We start from the raw sequence: 14,927 nt of genomic DNA on the forward strand, positions 1-14,927 counted from the left end.
TTAACTAATTTGTTCTGTTTATTCCTATGTGAATGTAAGATTAATATTTGTCTTAACTGATTAATAACTTTTGAAAGACTGAAAGCTGGCACCTCAGAAAAAGCAGAAGTGATTACATAGTGGAAACAATTCTTGCTTACAGCAACTTCCTGAGTGAGAAGACATTTCTCTGTAATTTTACTTTTGGGCTATAAAAGTCATCTAATCGAATGAATAAAATGTATTTTATGATATATAGATGTTTTTATAGGTAATACATAATACATACAGTCTTATACATAGATAATTAAAAAAACTCTGACCTTCCACTAAATATTTTACTTTTGTTTAATAGAAACATTTTTAGATACATTTTACTCCCTACAGTAGTTAAATTACATGCAAACAGGCATGACTTACCAAAAGTGACATGTCCTAGAGTATTGTTCGTATATGCAATTCATTTTAGAGGAAATACATTTTGAAGTCATTGTTAATCTTTGTATGATCTGTATCAACCTCACGACAAAGCCCCAGTGTTTTAATTATGATATAAAAGTAAACATGTTATAAATTAGAATGAATAACAAAAAAATATGCCGTGTAAATATGCAAAATACAGAAACTAAAAAAATATGAAAATTATTTTTATATTTATTTTTAAATATTAAACAACCAACAAAAACTTGACTAGACTGGGTGATTTGTGCCCAGTTAAGTCTCACACCTAACACACTAACAGACTCATCTGTCTCTACGGACTTGGGTGTACACACAGTCATCTGCTGTTGGTTCAACACTCTGCTGGGGTCGAGGTGAAAACTTGACCTGGCCGTACTCCACATTGACCTCTGCCCTCTGCTGCACCTGTCTCCTCTGTTGCTGCATGATCCTGACGTCTGCATAGGTTACTTCCAGCTCATTGTTTTCTTCTGCAGAATAGAAGAAAGAAGTGGCTCAGACACATATTTTAAATCTATATAACTTGACAATGATGATAAAGGCGGCAGTGGGCCAGGAAAAGAGAAAGTTGTAGTTTTTTTACCTTTGAGTTTGTTGTTTTTCTTTTTTGTGTGAGCACACATGACAGCCACACCGACCACTAAAAGAATTACTAATGCTGAGAGTACACCACCCACTATTGATAATATTTCTGCTCAAGTGACAAAGACACAAGAAAAACACAACTTGTTAAAACAGCAAACATTACAGGTGTTTCTGTGAAGACGAGTGGAAAGTTAGTTTTATTTTGTTAGTTTTCACTTATTGTCCCATTGGACTGGGGGAGGAGTCAGAGTTTGAATGGAGGATGTGATATTAGTGGTGGGTTTGACAGTACTGGACACTTTGATTTCAGTCTCCTTACCCGTGGTAGTAGATTGTTCAGCTGCAAGCACACACTTTGATGGGCCTGAGGGAAAGATACAGATCAACCATCATGTACAGAGTGACTGTGATCAAGAGCATCAACATGTCCAGTGTGTTGATTGATTCATGTTGTCACTCACCACAGGTACATAATCTCTTACTACTGGAGACGTGACTGACTTTATTTCTGACTGAGCAGACCAGGTGTCCTGAGACGTGTTGTTTCAGAGTGATGATGTTAGTCTCCGTATTTCCAGAGAGGAGTTCAGCATCTGTCAGTGTGCGTCCATCCAGAGTCCAGATGTATTGAGGACTGTCCCCTCCCTCAGAGGAGCAGGAAACCTTCATCTGTCCCTCAGACAGACACTCAGAGTCCAGCAGGACAGAGGACACAGGAGCTGGAGGAAACACACATATGACTTTTGATATTAAAACAGAATCTAATAAGAAGAATATAAACGCACATGTACAATATGAGATGTGTAATGTATGTGGTCTATAAATATTATAATTTCTCCACCAGTTTTAAAACAGTTATTTACCTTGAATGAACAAACGTAGAGTCTGCTTAGCTGATATTTCTCCATTTTCATTGGTGATTGAGAGGGTATATTCACCACCATCATTCCTTCTCAGATTATTCATCCTTAATGTTCCATTACTGGGAGTAAAAAAGAATCTTTTGTCTGGAAGAATAATCATACTGTTACTACTTCTCCATGTAAGTAAATTTAATTGATTCTTTATCCAGCTGAATCCATTAACTTTTTCAGCATCGTCCATCAACTGAAGAACCAGAGTTCCTCCCAAAGCTCCATAACACTGAGTTCCGTTCTTTCTGCCATCACAGTAGGTTTCAATACCTGGAAATTGAAAGAAAAAGCTTAAAACTAAATCATAAATATCACAGTTTAGTGATAATCATTTCATTTACCACAATGACTATGGAAATGTTTTATATATTAGTGTAGGTGTAGGGCACACACATCTTACTTATTTAGGTGTTAAGAAATAATGAGTATTTGTTTTTTTTTAATTGATAAAATGTATTTGATAAAGATGCACAACTCTGTTAATTGTTCCCTTTTAAAATATTAAAGTACAGTATTTCATGCCTCAACTGGCTGGTCCAGTAAAGAGAAATGTGCTCTAAATGGAAGTTTTATTCTAACACCAATTGCACCTCTCTCAGATAAGATTATGAAAATAAACATTTCCTGTTGTGCAGCTGAGAATTACAAAGTTCATTGACTGGAACACAACTCCTGTTCGTTACATTAATACGATTTAACACTTTGCCTGTTATAACAAGTCAAACTGTGAAACAATCTCCCATGTCAGTTTGCTAATTTAGTTAATAGAGTTACCACTCACAATCATTATTTCTTACACTCACTTTGTCACAAAAATATACTATAAAAAACGCACAAGACTGATCTGTGCAGCACAGTATCAGTATAAAGACCATTTACCTGAATGTTTTTGTGTGTATTGTGTTTTATGTTTGTAGATTAATGGGAATTAAATTACACATGTATTACACATGTACAGGTGTAAGTGTATTTTTATGGGAAATTAAATACAATGCAGTGTGCTGCAAAACATCTTGTACATATGTTAAATCAAGTATTGTAAAAATGTCATGTGATAATAATTCAACGTCTCACCATGAGAGACTCCCAGTAGCACCACCACCATCAGTCCAAACACAGCTTCCATGTCTCCTCACTGTTCAGCCTCTGTTGACTCAGTCTGCAAATTTCAGACAAACTTCTCAATTTCACCCAAAGAGAATCATGTATCCTGCTTTGAACAGTCTGAAACGTGTTCTTACAGCGATCAGCCTCAGTGGAGAATGTGTGAAAACTTTGGCAGAAGGTTGCTGTGTTCATGTTTTGTGAGCAGAGAGGAGAAAAGGAAGTGGCATCAGCCTCACTTCCCCTTTAACTTACTAAAAAAACTATACTGACAGTTTATTTCTTTATGTAAACTTATGACTTGTTTAAGTATATTTCCTAAGTATACTTCAAGTACTTACTAAGTATGCTAATTACTAATGGACTAAATTGGCATGAAAATATACTTTGCAATACACTTAATATATATATATATATATATATATATATATATATATATATATATATATATATAAACTAAAAGTCTATATAGACTTTTAGTTTACTTTTAGTTTGTTGTATGTAAGAGATAAAGAGGGAAGACCTGTTGACTGCTTGCTTCCTATCTGATGTTTGTTAATCTATAACACAATAATTTATTACCTAGACCTGGTGTCGGCAACCTTTAACACCCAAAGAGTCATTTGGACCCGGTTTCCACGGAAAAAAACCCACTGGGAGCCGAAAATACTTTTTGACATCTAAAATGAAGATAATATAGATTTTTTACCTTTACGCTTTGTATAAACAACTAATGTGTGTTTCTTATGACATTTATGAAGTGCTACAGAGAAAATTACATTTCTTTTACGGAATGAACACATTTTGAACTCTCAAAAAATTATGACACAAAAAATAAATAAACAATTAACACGTTGAATGTCTCCTTCAAATGAATTAAAAACTTAAATGATCTACGTAGCAAACATAAGATGCCGTGAGCCGTTATCCTTATATTACGCCTTTGGGCTGTCGGAGCATGTATCGGAGCCTTGACATGAATTTAAAAAGTAGGCCTAAATTGGAAAAAACTATCTCACCAAACAATGAAAAATAAATATTTGGAAAACATCTGCATACACATTTATTTTACCTGCTCCTGTACCGCGTCTGCAAATCGGAGCTGTACGAAGTCACTTTCATCTTTACGCAGGACTGTTGTCATCTGTGATGCGTGAGCGGTGTTTGTTTTCAATGTAATTCATGGTGGAGATACTAACTACATGTAAAATGGATCATTTTAGACCTGTTCAACCATCAATCCTGATGTTACAAGGTTAGTTGTACACACACAGTGACACAGTATGTATGCACCTTCACACTGAGCTGCTTTCTCACGGTGCTCTAAAACATGTGACATTTATAATAATCTATATTCACCAGCTGATTCTTCTCTGACCTCTCAACAGACTCTGTCTCCCTCCACTGGAAACTTGATTAAAAGCAAATGGCCTAAAATATTTAATGACTTCTTAAATTACACCTAAGCAATAAACTGGTGGATTTTATACTGAATACCTTAAAAGGCAGCTAGTTTTGAAAAATATTATCAAGGCCGTGACATCTAAATGTTATTTTAATGATCTTTGACTACAACATGTTTAATAATACAGAATTATCTACTGTATAAGCAACACTACATTCGTATAAACCAGAAGACAGAAACCTCACACCTACTGAAAATGATGACTAAAGTTTTTACATCTTTCTTGTTTGTTACAATCAGAGAAAAACAGACAAATCACATTAGAACAAAAGTTTAATTTACATGATTCATATAATGAACTTTGTAATCATCTGTATGAATATAACCACCAATATAAATACTAAATGCTAAATCAATAGCAGTTACAAATATAAAAGCTGTCTCAGATCATATTGTGTATTTAAATGAGCCATATTTTAAACAGTGGAAGAATTATGTTCTCAACCCAAAAAGAAACAGTTCATCCTTTGCTTTAATGGATTGAACTAGAATATAAAATCACCATATTTGGAAGTAAATTGTTTTGAATAGACAGTATCAAACTGTAGTAGAGCAATTTCCAGATAGCATCAAAATAAATTCACTGCTAATAGACTTTTAATGTTTATATAGAAATAAGTAAAATATAACAGCTGTTAACAAGGAAATGATGAATTCACAGTGAAACACAAAGCTGTAAACAACTTAACAAAAGTTGTTTTGTGAAAAATGCAAAAAAATATGACTCTAATGTTCTTTCATATACAACAAAGATGAGATTTAACACTAAATATAAATGTGCTGATTTCAGATAAAGTTAAAGTTCAAATGCAGAACTTCACATTTGAACCATCAGAACAGAGTTCTCTGGATGATCCATGGTTCTTGGATCAGCAGAACCTTCAGCTATCTTAGATTTCTTTTTCTTCCAAACAAAGAAGATGGTGATCCCAATTAACAAAAGCATCACAACAGCAGCTTTCAAACTACAGATGATCAGGGAAGAATCTGTTTAGATAAAGACATAGAAAACTCACATCACAATTGGTCTGTGACAGCAGAGTCATTTGGTAGTTTTCATGAATTTTACAGTAAGACTACAATAATAAAAGTCACACGGTACATTACAGATGTTTGAACAGAGATAAGTAAAAAGGGAACAGGTCATAAACAAAGTCACTGCAGCAGAGTTAGTTTGAAGAGACACTTAAACTTCATTTTTCTTATCACCTGTAGTTGTGGGTGAAAAACACAAAGAAACACAGCTCACATTAAAAGTAGGTTTGTGTGGAGACAAATGAAACTTACTTACTGTCCCATGGGATTGAAGTCTGAGTTTGACTGGATGATGTGATATTAGTCGTGGGTTTGACAGTACTGGACACTTTGATTTCAGTCTACTTACCTTTGGCAGTGGAAGTTGTAGATTCAATACACAGTGTGTTATTAGCTTCAAACACACACGTTGATATGTGTGTACCATCAGACAAGATGCGGTTAATGAATATGAAGCCTGAGGGAAAGATACAGATCAACCATCATGTACAGAGTGACTGTAATCAAGAGCATCAACATGTCCAGTGTGTTGATTGATTCATGTTGTCACTCACCACAGGTACATAATCTCTTACTACTAGAGACTTGACTGACTTTATTTCTGACTGAGCAGACCAGATGTCCTGAGACGTGTTGTTTCAGAGTGATGATGTTAGTCTCAGTATTTCCAGAGAGGAGTTCAGCATCTGTCAGTGTGCGTCCATCCAGAGTCCAGCTGTATTGAGGACTGTCCCCTCCCTCAGAGGAGCAGGAAACCCTCGTCTGTCCCTCAGACAGACACTCAGAGTCCAGCTGGACAGAGGACACAGGAGCTGGAGGAAACACACATATGACTTTTGATATTAAAACAGAATCTTGTTGATTTTTTTGCAGTTATAATGATAATAATACAAAACAGGACAGATGCAGAATGTCTGTCTGTCCCTGATTCCCTTTTTTGGCCTTTTTTCTCCCTCCTGTCACTTGACCTGTTTGATTACCCATTGCCTGCACCTGTGTCTCTCTCTCCCTTTATAAGCAGGTCTGTTTGTCTTCCACGTTACCAGTCTCATATTGACAATATAATACTATCCAGCATTTATCTTTGGACTGCTCATCTGTAACGAACCCTGCCTCCACCTGAACCTCAAGTATCGTGAGTGTCTTCCTCTAACCTGATTTGTTCCCTTTCTTCCATTTGCCTTCCTCTCTATCAGACATGCTCACTGTGTATGCCCTCAGACCGTCTCCTGTTCTCTGAATTAAGCCTATTGGACCTACTTTTTCTGTCGTCTTTTGTATGACCTCTGACCGTATCATCGCCCTGGTTAATTGGATTTTGGATTTGTCTAGAGCTGTACTAGGATTCAGTTATTGCTTCATCCACCACTATCGAGTTAGTACCTAACCTAGTTGCATCAATTCAATAACGCAGTCTGAACCTTAAGCTTAACTCCATCTCTTCTCTTAGACCACCATACATGCATGACGTCATCTCCTTCCAGCTGGTATCCGACAAGAACTCATCATATTATCATTTTTACAATAATTGTAATAAAATCTTTAAACATATTATTGCACACGTGTGGTCTCTGGTAATGGAGTTTGATCCAAGCCTGTGGTCTATAAATATTATAATTTTACCACCAGTTTTAAAAAAGTTATTTACCTTGAATGAACAAATGTAGAGTCTGCTGAGCTGTTTGTTCTCCATTTGTATGGCTCCTCCTACGGTAGGCGTATCGTATCTCTTCCTGTTGTCGACGCTGACTCGCCTTTCAGTTTCAGTTTTTTTCGCTAAATTTAACAAACTTTAAGCTAAATTATAGTGTTTGCGAAAAGCACTACTGGCGTAAGAGTTATAACATACACTTGTGTTGCTTAAGGACCATTCATAATACTTAATACTCTTGTTTTCTTGTGTTGTGAGGTCTGCTAGCTTAACTCTGTTAGCCATGGCTGCTTCTCCCTCTTCTTCTTCTCCCTCATCTTCTTCTTCTCCCTCTTCTTCTCCTCCTGCTCTCTCTTGCTCGGTTTGTCACATGTTTAGTTTCTCCTCTGCCTCCTTTAGTGAGAAGGGGATTTGTAATAAATGTAGTTTATTTGCAGCTTTGGAGGCGAGGCTGACTGATTTGGAGACTCGGCTCCGCACCGTGGAAAACAAGCCAGCTAGCCAGGTCCCGGTAGTCGGTGTGGAGCCAGCTAGCATAGCTCCTGTTAGCATAGCTCCTGTTAGCATAGCTCCTGTTAGCTGTTCCCCGGCAGTTCCCGAGCAGCCGGGAGGTCAGGCCGGCTGGGTGACGGTTCGTAGGAAGCATAACCCTAGACACTCGCCCAAGGTTCACCGGTTTTCCCCACTCAGCGACTCACCTGCTGAGAAACCCACTCTGGTTATTGGCAGCTCTATAGTCTGAAACGTGAAGTTAGAGACTCTAGCGGCCATAGTCAAGTGTATTCCTGGGACCCGAGCGGGCGACGTCTAGTCCTATTTAAAACTCCTGTGTACGGATAAACGTAAATATAGTAAGATAATAATTCACACAGGAGTTAATGACGCCCGATTACGCCAATCGGAAGTCACTAAAATTAATGTTGAATCGGTGTGTAACTTTGCTAAGACGATGTCGGACTCCGTAGTTTTCTCTGGGCCCCTTCCCAATCTGACCAGTGACGACATGTTTAGCCGCATGACGTCATTCAACCGCTGGCTGTCTAAGTGGTGTCCCGCTAACAACGTGGGCTACATAGACAATTGGAAAACGTTTTGGAGAAAACCTGGGCTGATTAGAAGAGACGGCATCCATCCCACTTTAGATGGTGCGTCTCAACTCTCTAGGAATATGGCAGAGTTTATTAGACGACCTGAACCCTGACATGTCAGAGTAGAGCCCAGGACGCAGAGACGCAGTCTTACACACCTCTCTGCAGCTTCCTTACAGCCGTCACCCCCCAAAACTACCATAACCTTATAGAGACAGTGTCTGCTCCCCGAGTACCTAAATTATTTATATCAAAAACTAACACAAGAGGAGTTATTCATAAAAACCTAATAAAAATAAAGACGACTCCTCTCTTAGAACAAAATAACAAGAAAACAATCAAATGTGGACTTTTAAATATCAGATCTCTCTCGTCTAAATCCCTGTTAGTAAATGATTTGATAATTGACCATCAAATAGACTTATTCTGTCTTACTGAAACCTGGCTGCAGCAGGATGAATATGTCTCTCTGAATGAGTCGACCCCCTCAAGTCATGTTAATTATCATGTTCCTAGAAACACAGGTCGGGGTGGAGGAGTAGCAGCTATCTTCCACTCAAGTTTGTTAATCAACCCCAGACCTAAACATAGTTTTAATTCATTTGAGAGCCTCACTCTTAGCCTCTCTGATCCTAACTGGAAAAATCAAAAACCAGTCCTGTTTGTTATTTTGTACCGTCGTCCTGTCCCTTACTCTGAGTTTTTAACTGAATTCTCAGAGTTTCTATCTGATTTAGTTCTTAGTGCAGATAAAGTCATTATAGTGGGTGACTTTAATATCCATGTAGATGTTGATGATAACTGCCTCAACACTGCATTTAATTACCTATTAGACTCCATTGGTTTTGCCCAAAATGTAAATAAACCCACTCACTGTTTTAATCACACCCTTGATCTTATTCTGACATACGGTGTGGAAGTTGATCAGTTAATAGTTTTTCCCCAAAACCCTCTTTTATCTGACCATTTCTTAATTACATTTGAATTTACAGTACCAGACTTTACTAAACCTACAGATAAGATTCTCTACAATAGATGTTTATGTGAAAATGCTGTTGACAAATTTAAGAACTGATTCCATCTTTTATTTCAGAGCCATGTACCAACACAGAGGAAGGCAGTTATTTCAACGATACTCCAGCACAAGTGGACTATCTTGTTAATAGTACTGGTGCTTCACTTGGAACAATACTTGATACTGTTGCTCCTCTGAAAAAGAAACTAGTGAGTCAGAGGAAGTTAGTTCCATGGTACAATTCACAAATCCGTAGCTTAAAGCAGAAGTCACGTAAGTTGGAAAGGAGGTGGCGTTCCACCAATTTAGATGAATATTGCCTAGCCTGGAAAGATAGTTTAATAATATATAAAAAAAAGCCCTGCGTAAAGCTAGAACTTCATATTACTCCTCATTAATAGAGGCAAATAAGAACAACCCTAGGTTTCTTTTCAGCACTGTAGCCAGGCTGACAAAGAGTCATATCTCTGTTGACCCTAGTATTCCCTCAACTATCAGCAGCAATGACTTCATGAATTTCTTTACAAATAAAATCATAACTATTAGAGAAAAAATTGATCAGATCGTCCCTGCATATAGCATGGATTGTACAACAACTCTAGTTCCACGCTCGTACTTAGACTGCTTCCTCCCCGTAGATCATTCTGAATTAATTTCAGTAATTAATTCCTCTAAACCATCAACATGTCTCTTAGATCCCATCCCGACTAGACTCCTCAAGGATGTCTTACCTTTGATCAGCACGTCCATATTAGATCAGATCAATTTGTCTTTACAAATAGGCTACGTACCACAGGCTTTTAAGGTTGCTGTAGTCAAGCCCCTACTCAAAAAGCCTACTCTGGACTCAGGGATCTTAGCGAATTATAGACCAATATCCAATCTGCCCTTTATCTCTAAAATCCTTGAAAAGATAGTTTCTAAGCAATTGTACGACCACCTGCGTAGCAATAACTTGTATGAAGATTTCCAGTCAGGATTTAGAGTACATCATAGTACATAAACAGCACTGGTAAAGGCTACTAATGATCTTCTATTAGCATCAGACAATGGACTACTCTCTGTACTCGTCATGTTAGATCTTAGTGCTGCATTCGACACTATAGATCACAACATTTTATTACACAGACTGGAACATGTCATTGGAATCAAAGGAACAGCACTAGAGTGGTTTAAATCGTATCTATCGGATAGATTTCAGTTTGTACACGTTAATGATGAGTCTTCCATGCACAGCAAAGTCAGCTATGGAGTTCCACAGGGATCTGTGCTTGGACCAATTCTTTTCACTTTATATATGTCCCCTTTAGGCAATATTATTAGGAAACACTCTATAAATTTCCATTGTTATGCAGATGATACCAGCTATATTTATCTATGAAACCAGGAGAAACTAATCAACTAGTCAAACTTCAAGAATGCTTAAAAGACATAAAGACTTGGATGTCCTCCAATTTCCTTCTCCTAAATCCAGACAAGACCGAGGTTATACTGTTTGGGCCTAAAAATCTCAGACACTATGTCTAAACACATTCTCACCATTGATGACTTAGTTCTGGCCTCAAGTAATACTGTAAGAAATCTCGGAGTTATCTTTGATCAGGATATCTCCTTCACTTCATACATCAAAGAAATCTCTAGAACTACCTTTTTTCACCTAAGAAACATTGCTAAAATTAGGAGCATCCTGTCCCAAAGTGATGCTGAAAAACTAGTCCATGCATTTGTTACTTCTAGACTGGACTATTGTAATTCATTATTAATAGGATGTCCCAATAACTCATTAAAGAGCCTCCAGTTAATCCAAAATGCTGCAGCCAGAGTTCTGACTGGAATTAGCAAGAGAGATCATATTTCTCCAACGTTAGCTTCTCTCCATTGGCTCCCTGTTAAATCCAGAATTGAATTTAAAATTCTTCTCCTCACTTATAAATCCCTTAATAATCAGGCTCCATCTTATCTTAAAGACCTCATAGTTCCTTATCTTCCAAGCAGAACTCTCTGTTCTCAGACTGCAGGTTTACTTGTGGTTCCTAGAGTTTCCAAATGTAGAATGGGAGGCAGAGCCTTTAGCTATCAAGCCCCTCTCCTGTGGAACCAGCTCCCAGTTCAGGTTCGGGAGGCAGACACCGTCTCTACATTTAAGACTAGACTTAAAACTTTCCTTTTTTTATAAAGCTTATAGTTAGAGATGGATCAGGTGACTCTGAACCATCTCTTAGTTATGCTGATATAGGTTAGTCTGCTGGGGGACCTCTACTGATAAACTGAGCTCCTCTCCTTTCTCCTGTATCAATGCAAATGCCACCATTGCATGTCATTAACTTTGTGTCTTCTCTCTCTTTTAGTTGTGTTTCCTCCTCTCTGTCTCCCTCTCTCTGTACTTTTCTGCAGGTATCCTCGGCCTGGAGCTGTACATCTCCAGAATCCAGTTCATCTGCCCAATGTTCTTGCTGCTTGTTGTTGTCTTATTGCCTGCTGTTCTTTTCTCTCTTCTCTTTCCACTCACCCCAACCGGTCGAGGCAGATGGCCGCCCACTATGAGCCTGGTTCTGCTGGAGGTTTCTTCCTCTAAAGGGAGTTTTTCCTCTCCACTGTTGCCTAAAGCTTGCTCAAATGGGATTATTGGGTTTTCTCTATAATTTTTTTTGTATAAATATTTTCTGTAAGGTCTTAAACCTTACACTGTAAAGTGCCTTGAGATAACTTCTGTTGTAAATTGGCGCTATACAAATAAAATTGAATTGAATTGAATTGTATTGAGGATTACAAGGGTATATTCACCACTATCATTCCTTCTCAGATTATTCATCCTTAATGTTCCATTACTGGGAGTAAAAAAGAATCTGTTGTCTGGAAGAAGAGTCGCACTATTACTACTTCTCCATGCAAGTAAATTTGATTGATTCCTCAACCAGTTGAATCTATTATATTCTGCAGCATCGTTCATCAGCTGAAGAACCAGAGTTCCTCCCAAAGCTCCATAACACTGAGCTCCATCCTGTCTGCTGTCACAGTAGGTTTCAATACCTAAAGATTAAAAGAAAAAAGTTTAACACTAAATCAAAAATATCACCGTTCAGTGATAATCATTCCATTTACCACAGTGACTATGGCAATGTTTTATATATTAGTGTAGGTGTAGGGCACACACATCTTATTTATCTAAGTTTTATGAAATAAGTATTTGTTGCAAGATGCATAACTCTTGTAATTGTTCTCTTTTAAAACATAAGTACAGTATTTCAAGGCTCAACTGGTAAGTAAAGAGCAACAACTGCATCTTTCTCAGATAACATTATAAAAATAAATATTTCCTGTTATGCAGATGAGAATTACACAGCTCTTTGACTGGAGCACAGATTCTGTTCATTATGTTAATATGATTGAACACTTTGCCTGTTAATACTAAGTGAAACTGCAAAAAACAATCTTCAATGTCAGTTTGTTAATTTAGTTAATAGATTTACAACTCACAATCATTATTTTTTGGACTCCATTTTGTTACAAAAAATACTATAAAAAGATGAACTGAACTGTGCAGCACAGTATCAGAATAAAGACCATTTACCTGAATGTTTTTGTTTGTATCATGGTTTATGTTTCTAGGTTAACGGGAATTCAATTACAAATGTATTACATATGTATAGGTGTAAGCGTAAAATCATGTGAAATTAAATATAATGTAGTGTTTAACTGATCCTTAAAGATAGATTTAAAAAAAAAATATATAGACTTTGTTGCTGCAAAACATGTTTAAATATTAAATCAAGTACTGAAAAAAAGTGTCATGTGATAATAATTGAACGTCTCACCATGCGAGACTTCGAGTAGCACCACCATCAGTCCAAGCACAGCTTCCATGTCTCCTCACTGTTCAGCCTCTGCTGACTCAGTCTGCAAATTTCAGACAAACTTCTCAATTTCACCAAAAGAGAAACGTGTATCCTGCTCTGAACAATCTGAAACGTGTTCTTACAGCGAAACCCTAAATTTTAACATCAAGAGCTTAGTTGTAATGGAAACACACACAAAGTGCAAAATTATGTAGGCGCCTTGAGCTGTTTTCTCACAGTACTCTCACAAACTCATGGTATATTTTCTGATAATGAAAATGGAGATCACTAGCTGATTCTTCTCTGACCTCTCAACAGACTCTGTCTCCCTCCACTGGAAACTTGATTAAGAGCAAATGACCTAAAATATTAAATGACTTCTGAAATTACACCTAAAGCAATAAACTGGTGGATTTTATACTAAATACCTTAAAAGGCAGATTGTTTTGGAAATATTAACATTCAATGATCACAAATTTCTAATAGATTTAATAATACAGAATTATCTATTGTATAAACACAAATAAAAGCAACTATAAACCAGTAGAGGGAAACCTCACACCTATTATGTGATTTTACCTACAAGTTATAATTACAGTTGTGTAAAAACATCCATTGATTCTGTCACGATTCGGAGGAAGGACTCTATTGCCAGAGATAACACAGATACAGGAAAGAGTTTTAAAGGTTTTATTTACAACAAGAGCACAAGGGAAAAAGTCAGTGAGTACTGCGGGGAACTTGTCGGGAGGAGACGGCGTGGGGTGAGTGTGAGAGTCTGGGTGTGAACTGGAAGTGGTTGTTGACAGGAAGAGGTGGTATGACATCACGGCCAAGATGACCGAACAACGGAGAGCGCATGGAGCAGATAGAGACAGTGAGTGCAGGTCCGGTGAGGGGAATGAGGCAGAGTAAGGTTCAGGTACGTTACTGTGAGCAGAGGGATGACAAGGAGTGAACAGATCAGGAGAGAGGAACTCACAGTACCAGAGGGTGGGGCAAAAGCAACTTCGATGTCTCCTCACTGTTCAGCCTCTGTTGACTCAGTCAGCAAATTTCAGACAAATTTAATTTGACCCAAAATGTTACAAATGTTATATTTGATTCATTTCAGTTTAACACTAAGTGTCTGGATTATCTGCACAGCTACTAGCTACATTTAAAATGGATCATTTTAGACCTGTTCAACCATCAATCCTGATGTTACAAGGTTAGTTGTACTGGAAACACACACACAGTGACACAGTATGCATGCACCTTCATACTGAGCTGCTTCCTCACAATGCTTTAAAACTCGTGATGTTTATAATAATCAATGTTCATCAGCTGATTCTTCTCTGTCCTCTCAACAGACTCTGTCTCCCTCCACTGGAAACTTGATTAAAAGCAATTGACCTAAAATATTAAATGACTTCTGAAATTACACCTAAAGCAATAAACTGGTGGATTTTATACTAAATGCCTTAAAAGGCAGATTGTTTTGAAAAATATTATCAAGGCCGTGATATCTAAATGTTATTTTAATGATATTTGACTACAACATGTTTAATAATACAGAATCATCTACTGTATAAGCAACAGTACTGTTAGAGTAAAAATGATTTACTCACTGATTTATAATTTTCTTATTACAATGTTACTTCACTCATAAGGATAATTTCTTGTTTCTTACTTATTGTCATTATGAAGGATACATGTGTTTGATGTTGAATCCTGTAAGCAACAAGAGCATGTTGTACTCTGCTGAAGCTGCACTTTGCACACAGACAGGAAACAGGAAAGGTCAAGGAAAG

The 14,927-nt window shown here is 37.3% G+C and overlaps 1 protein-coding gene and 1 pseudogene across 2 annotated transcripts; both read right to left on the minus strand.

Annotated features, from left to right (window-relative positions):
- The window catches only part of LOC113160807, a 62,386-nt pseudogene that overhangs the window by 30,107 nt on the left and 17,352 nt on the right, over window positions 1–14,927 (minus strand).
- On the minus strand, window positions 657–3,240 carry LOC113160808 (hepatocyte cell adhesion molecule-like). 2 transcript variants are annotated; one of them, XM_033326182.1, is made up of 7 exons: window positions 3,182–3,240; window positions 3,015–3,099; window positions 1,890–2,210; window positions 1,488–1,745; window positions 1,346–1,390; window positions 1,025–1,132; window positions 657–914 (listed from the first exon to the last, which is right to left on the minus strand). In XM_033326182.1, exons 2-7 carry the CDS (start codon window positions 3,064–3,066, stop codon window positions 724–726), a joined length of 975 nt encoding a protein of 324 aa, XP_033182073.1. In that variant the 5' UTR covers window positions 3,067–3,099; window positions 3,182–3,240; the 3' UTR covers window positions 657–723. The 2 variants fall into 2 exon arrangements, with proteins under 2 accessions (XP_033182073.1, XP_033182074.1); XM_033326183.1 differs by lacking the exon at window positions 3,182–3,240 and having other exon boundaries at window positions 657–911; window positions 3,015–3,166.

The sequence above is a fragment of the Anabas testudineus genome, chromosome 10 (assembly GCF_900324465.2).
Source record: "Anabas testudineus chromosome 10, fAnaTes1.2, whole genome shotgun sequence".
In the NCBI taxonomy this organism is placed as follows: domain Eukaryota; kingdom Metazoa; phylum Chordata; class Actinopteri; order Anabantiformes; family Anabantidae; genus Anabas; species Anabas testudineus.

Coding starts and splice junctions, on each gene's coding strand:
- LOC113160808 (XM_033326182.1), bottom strand. CDS start 3,066: ATGGAAGCTGTGTTTGGACTGATGGTGGTGGTGCTACTGGGAGTCTCT. Junction 1,746..1,889: donor TCTACGTTTGTTCATTCAAG/GTAAATAACTGT, acceptor TGTTTCCTCCAG/CTCCTGTGTCCTCTGTCCTG. Junction 915..1,024: donor GAAAAACAACAAACTCAAAG/GTAAAAAAACTA, acceptor TCTTCTATTCTG/CAGAAGAAAACAATGAGCTG.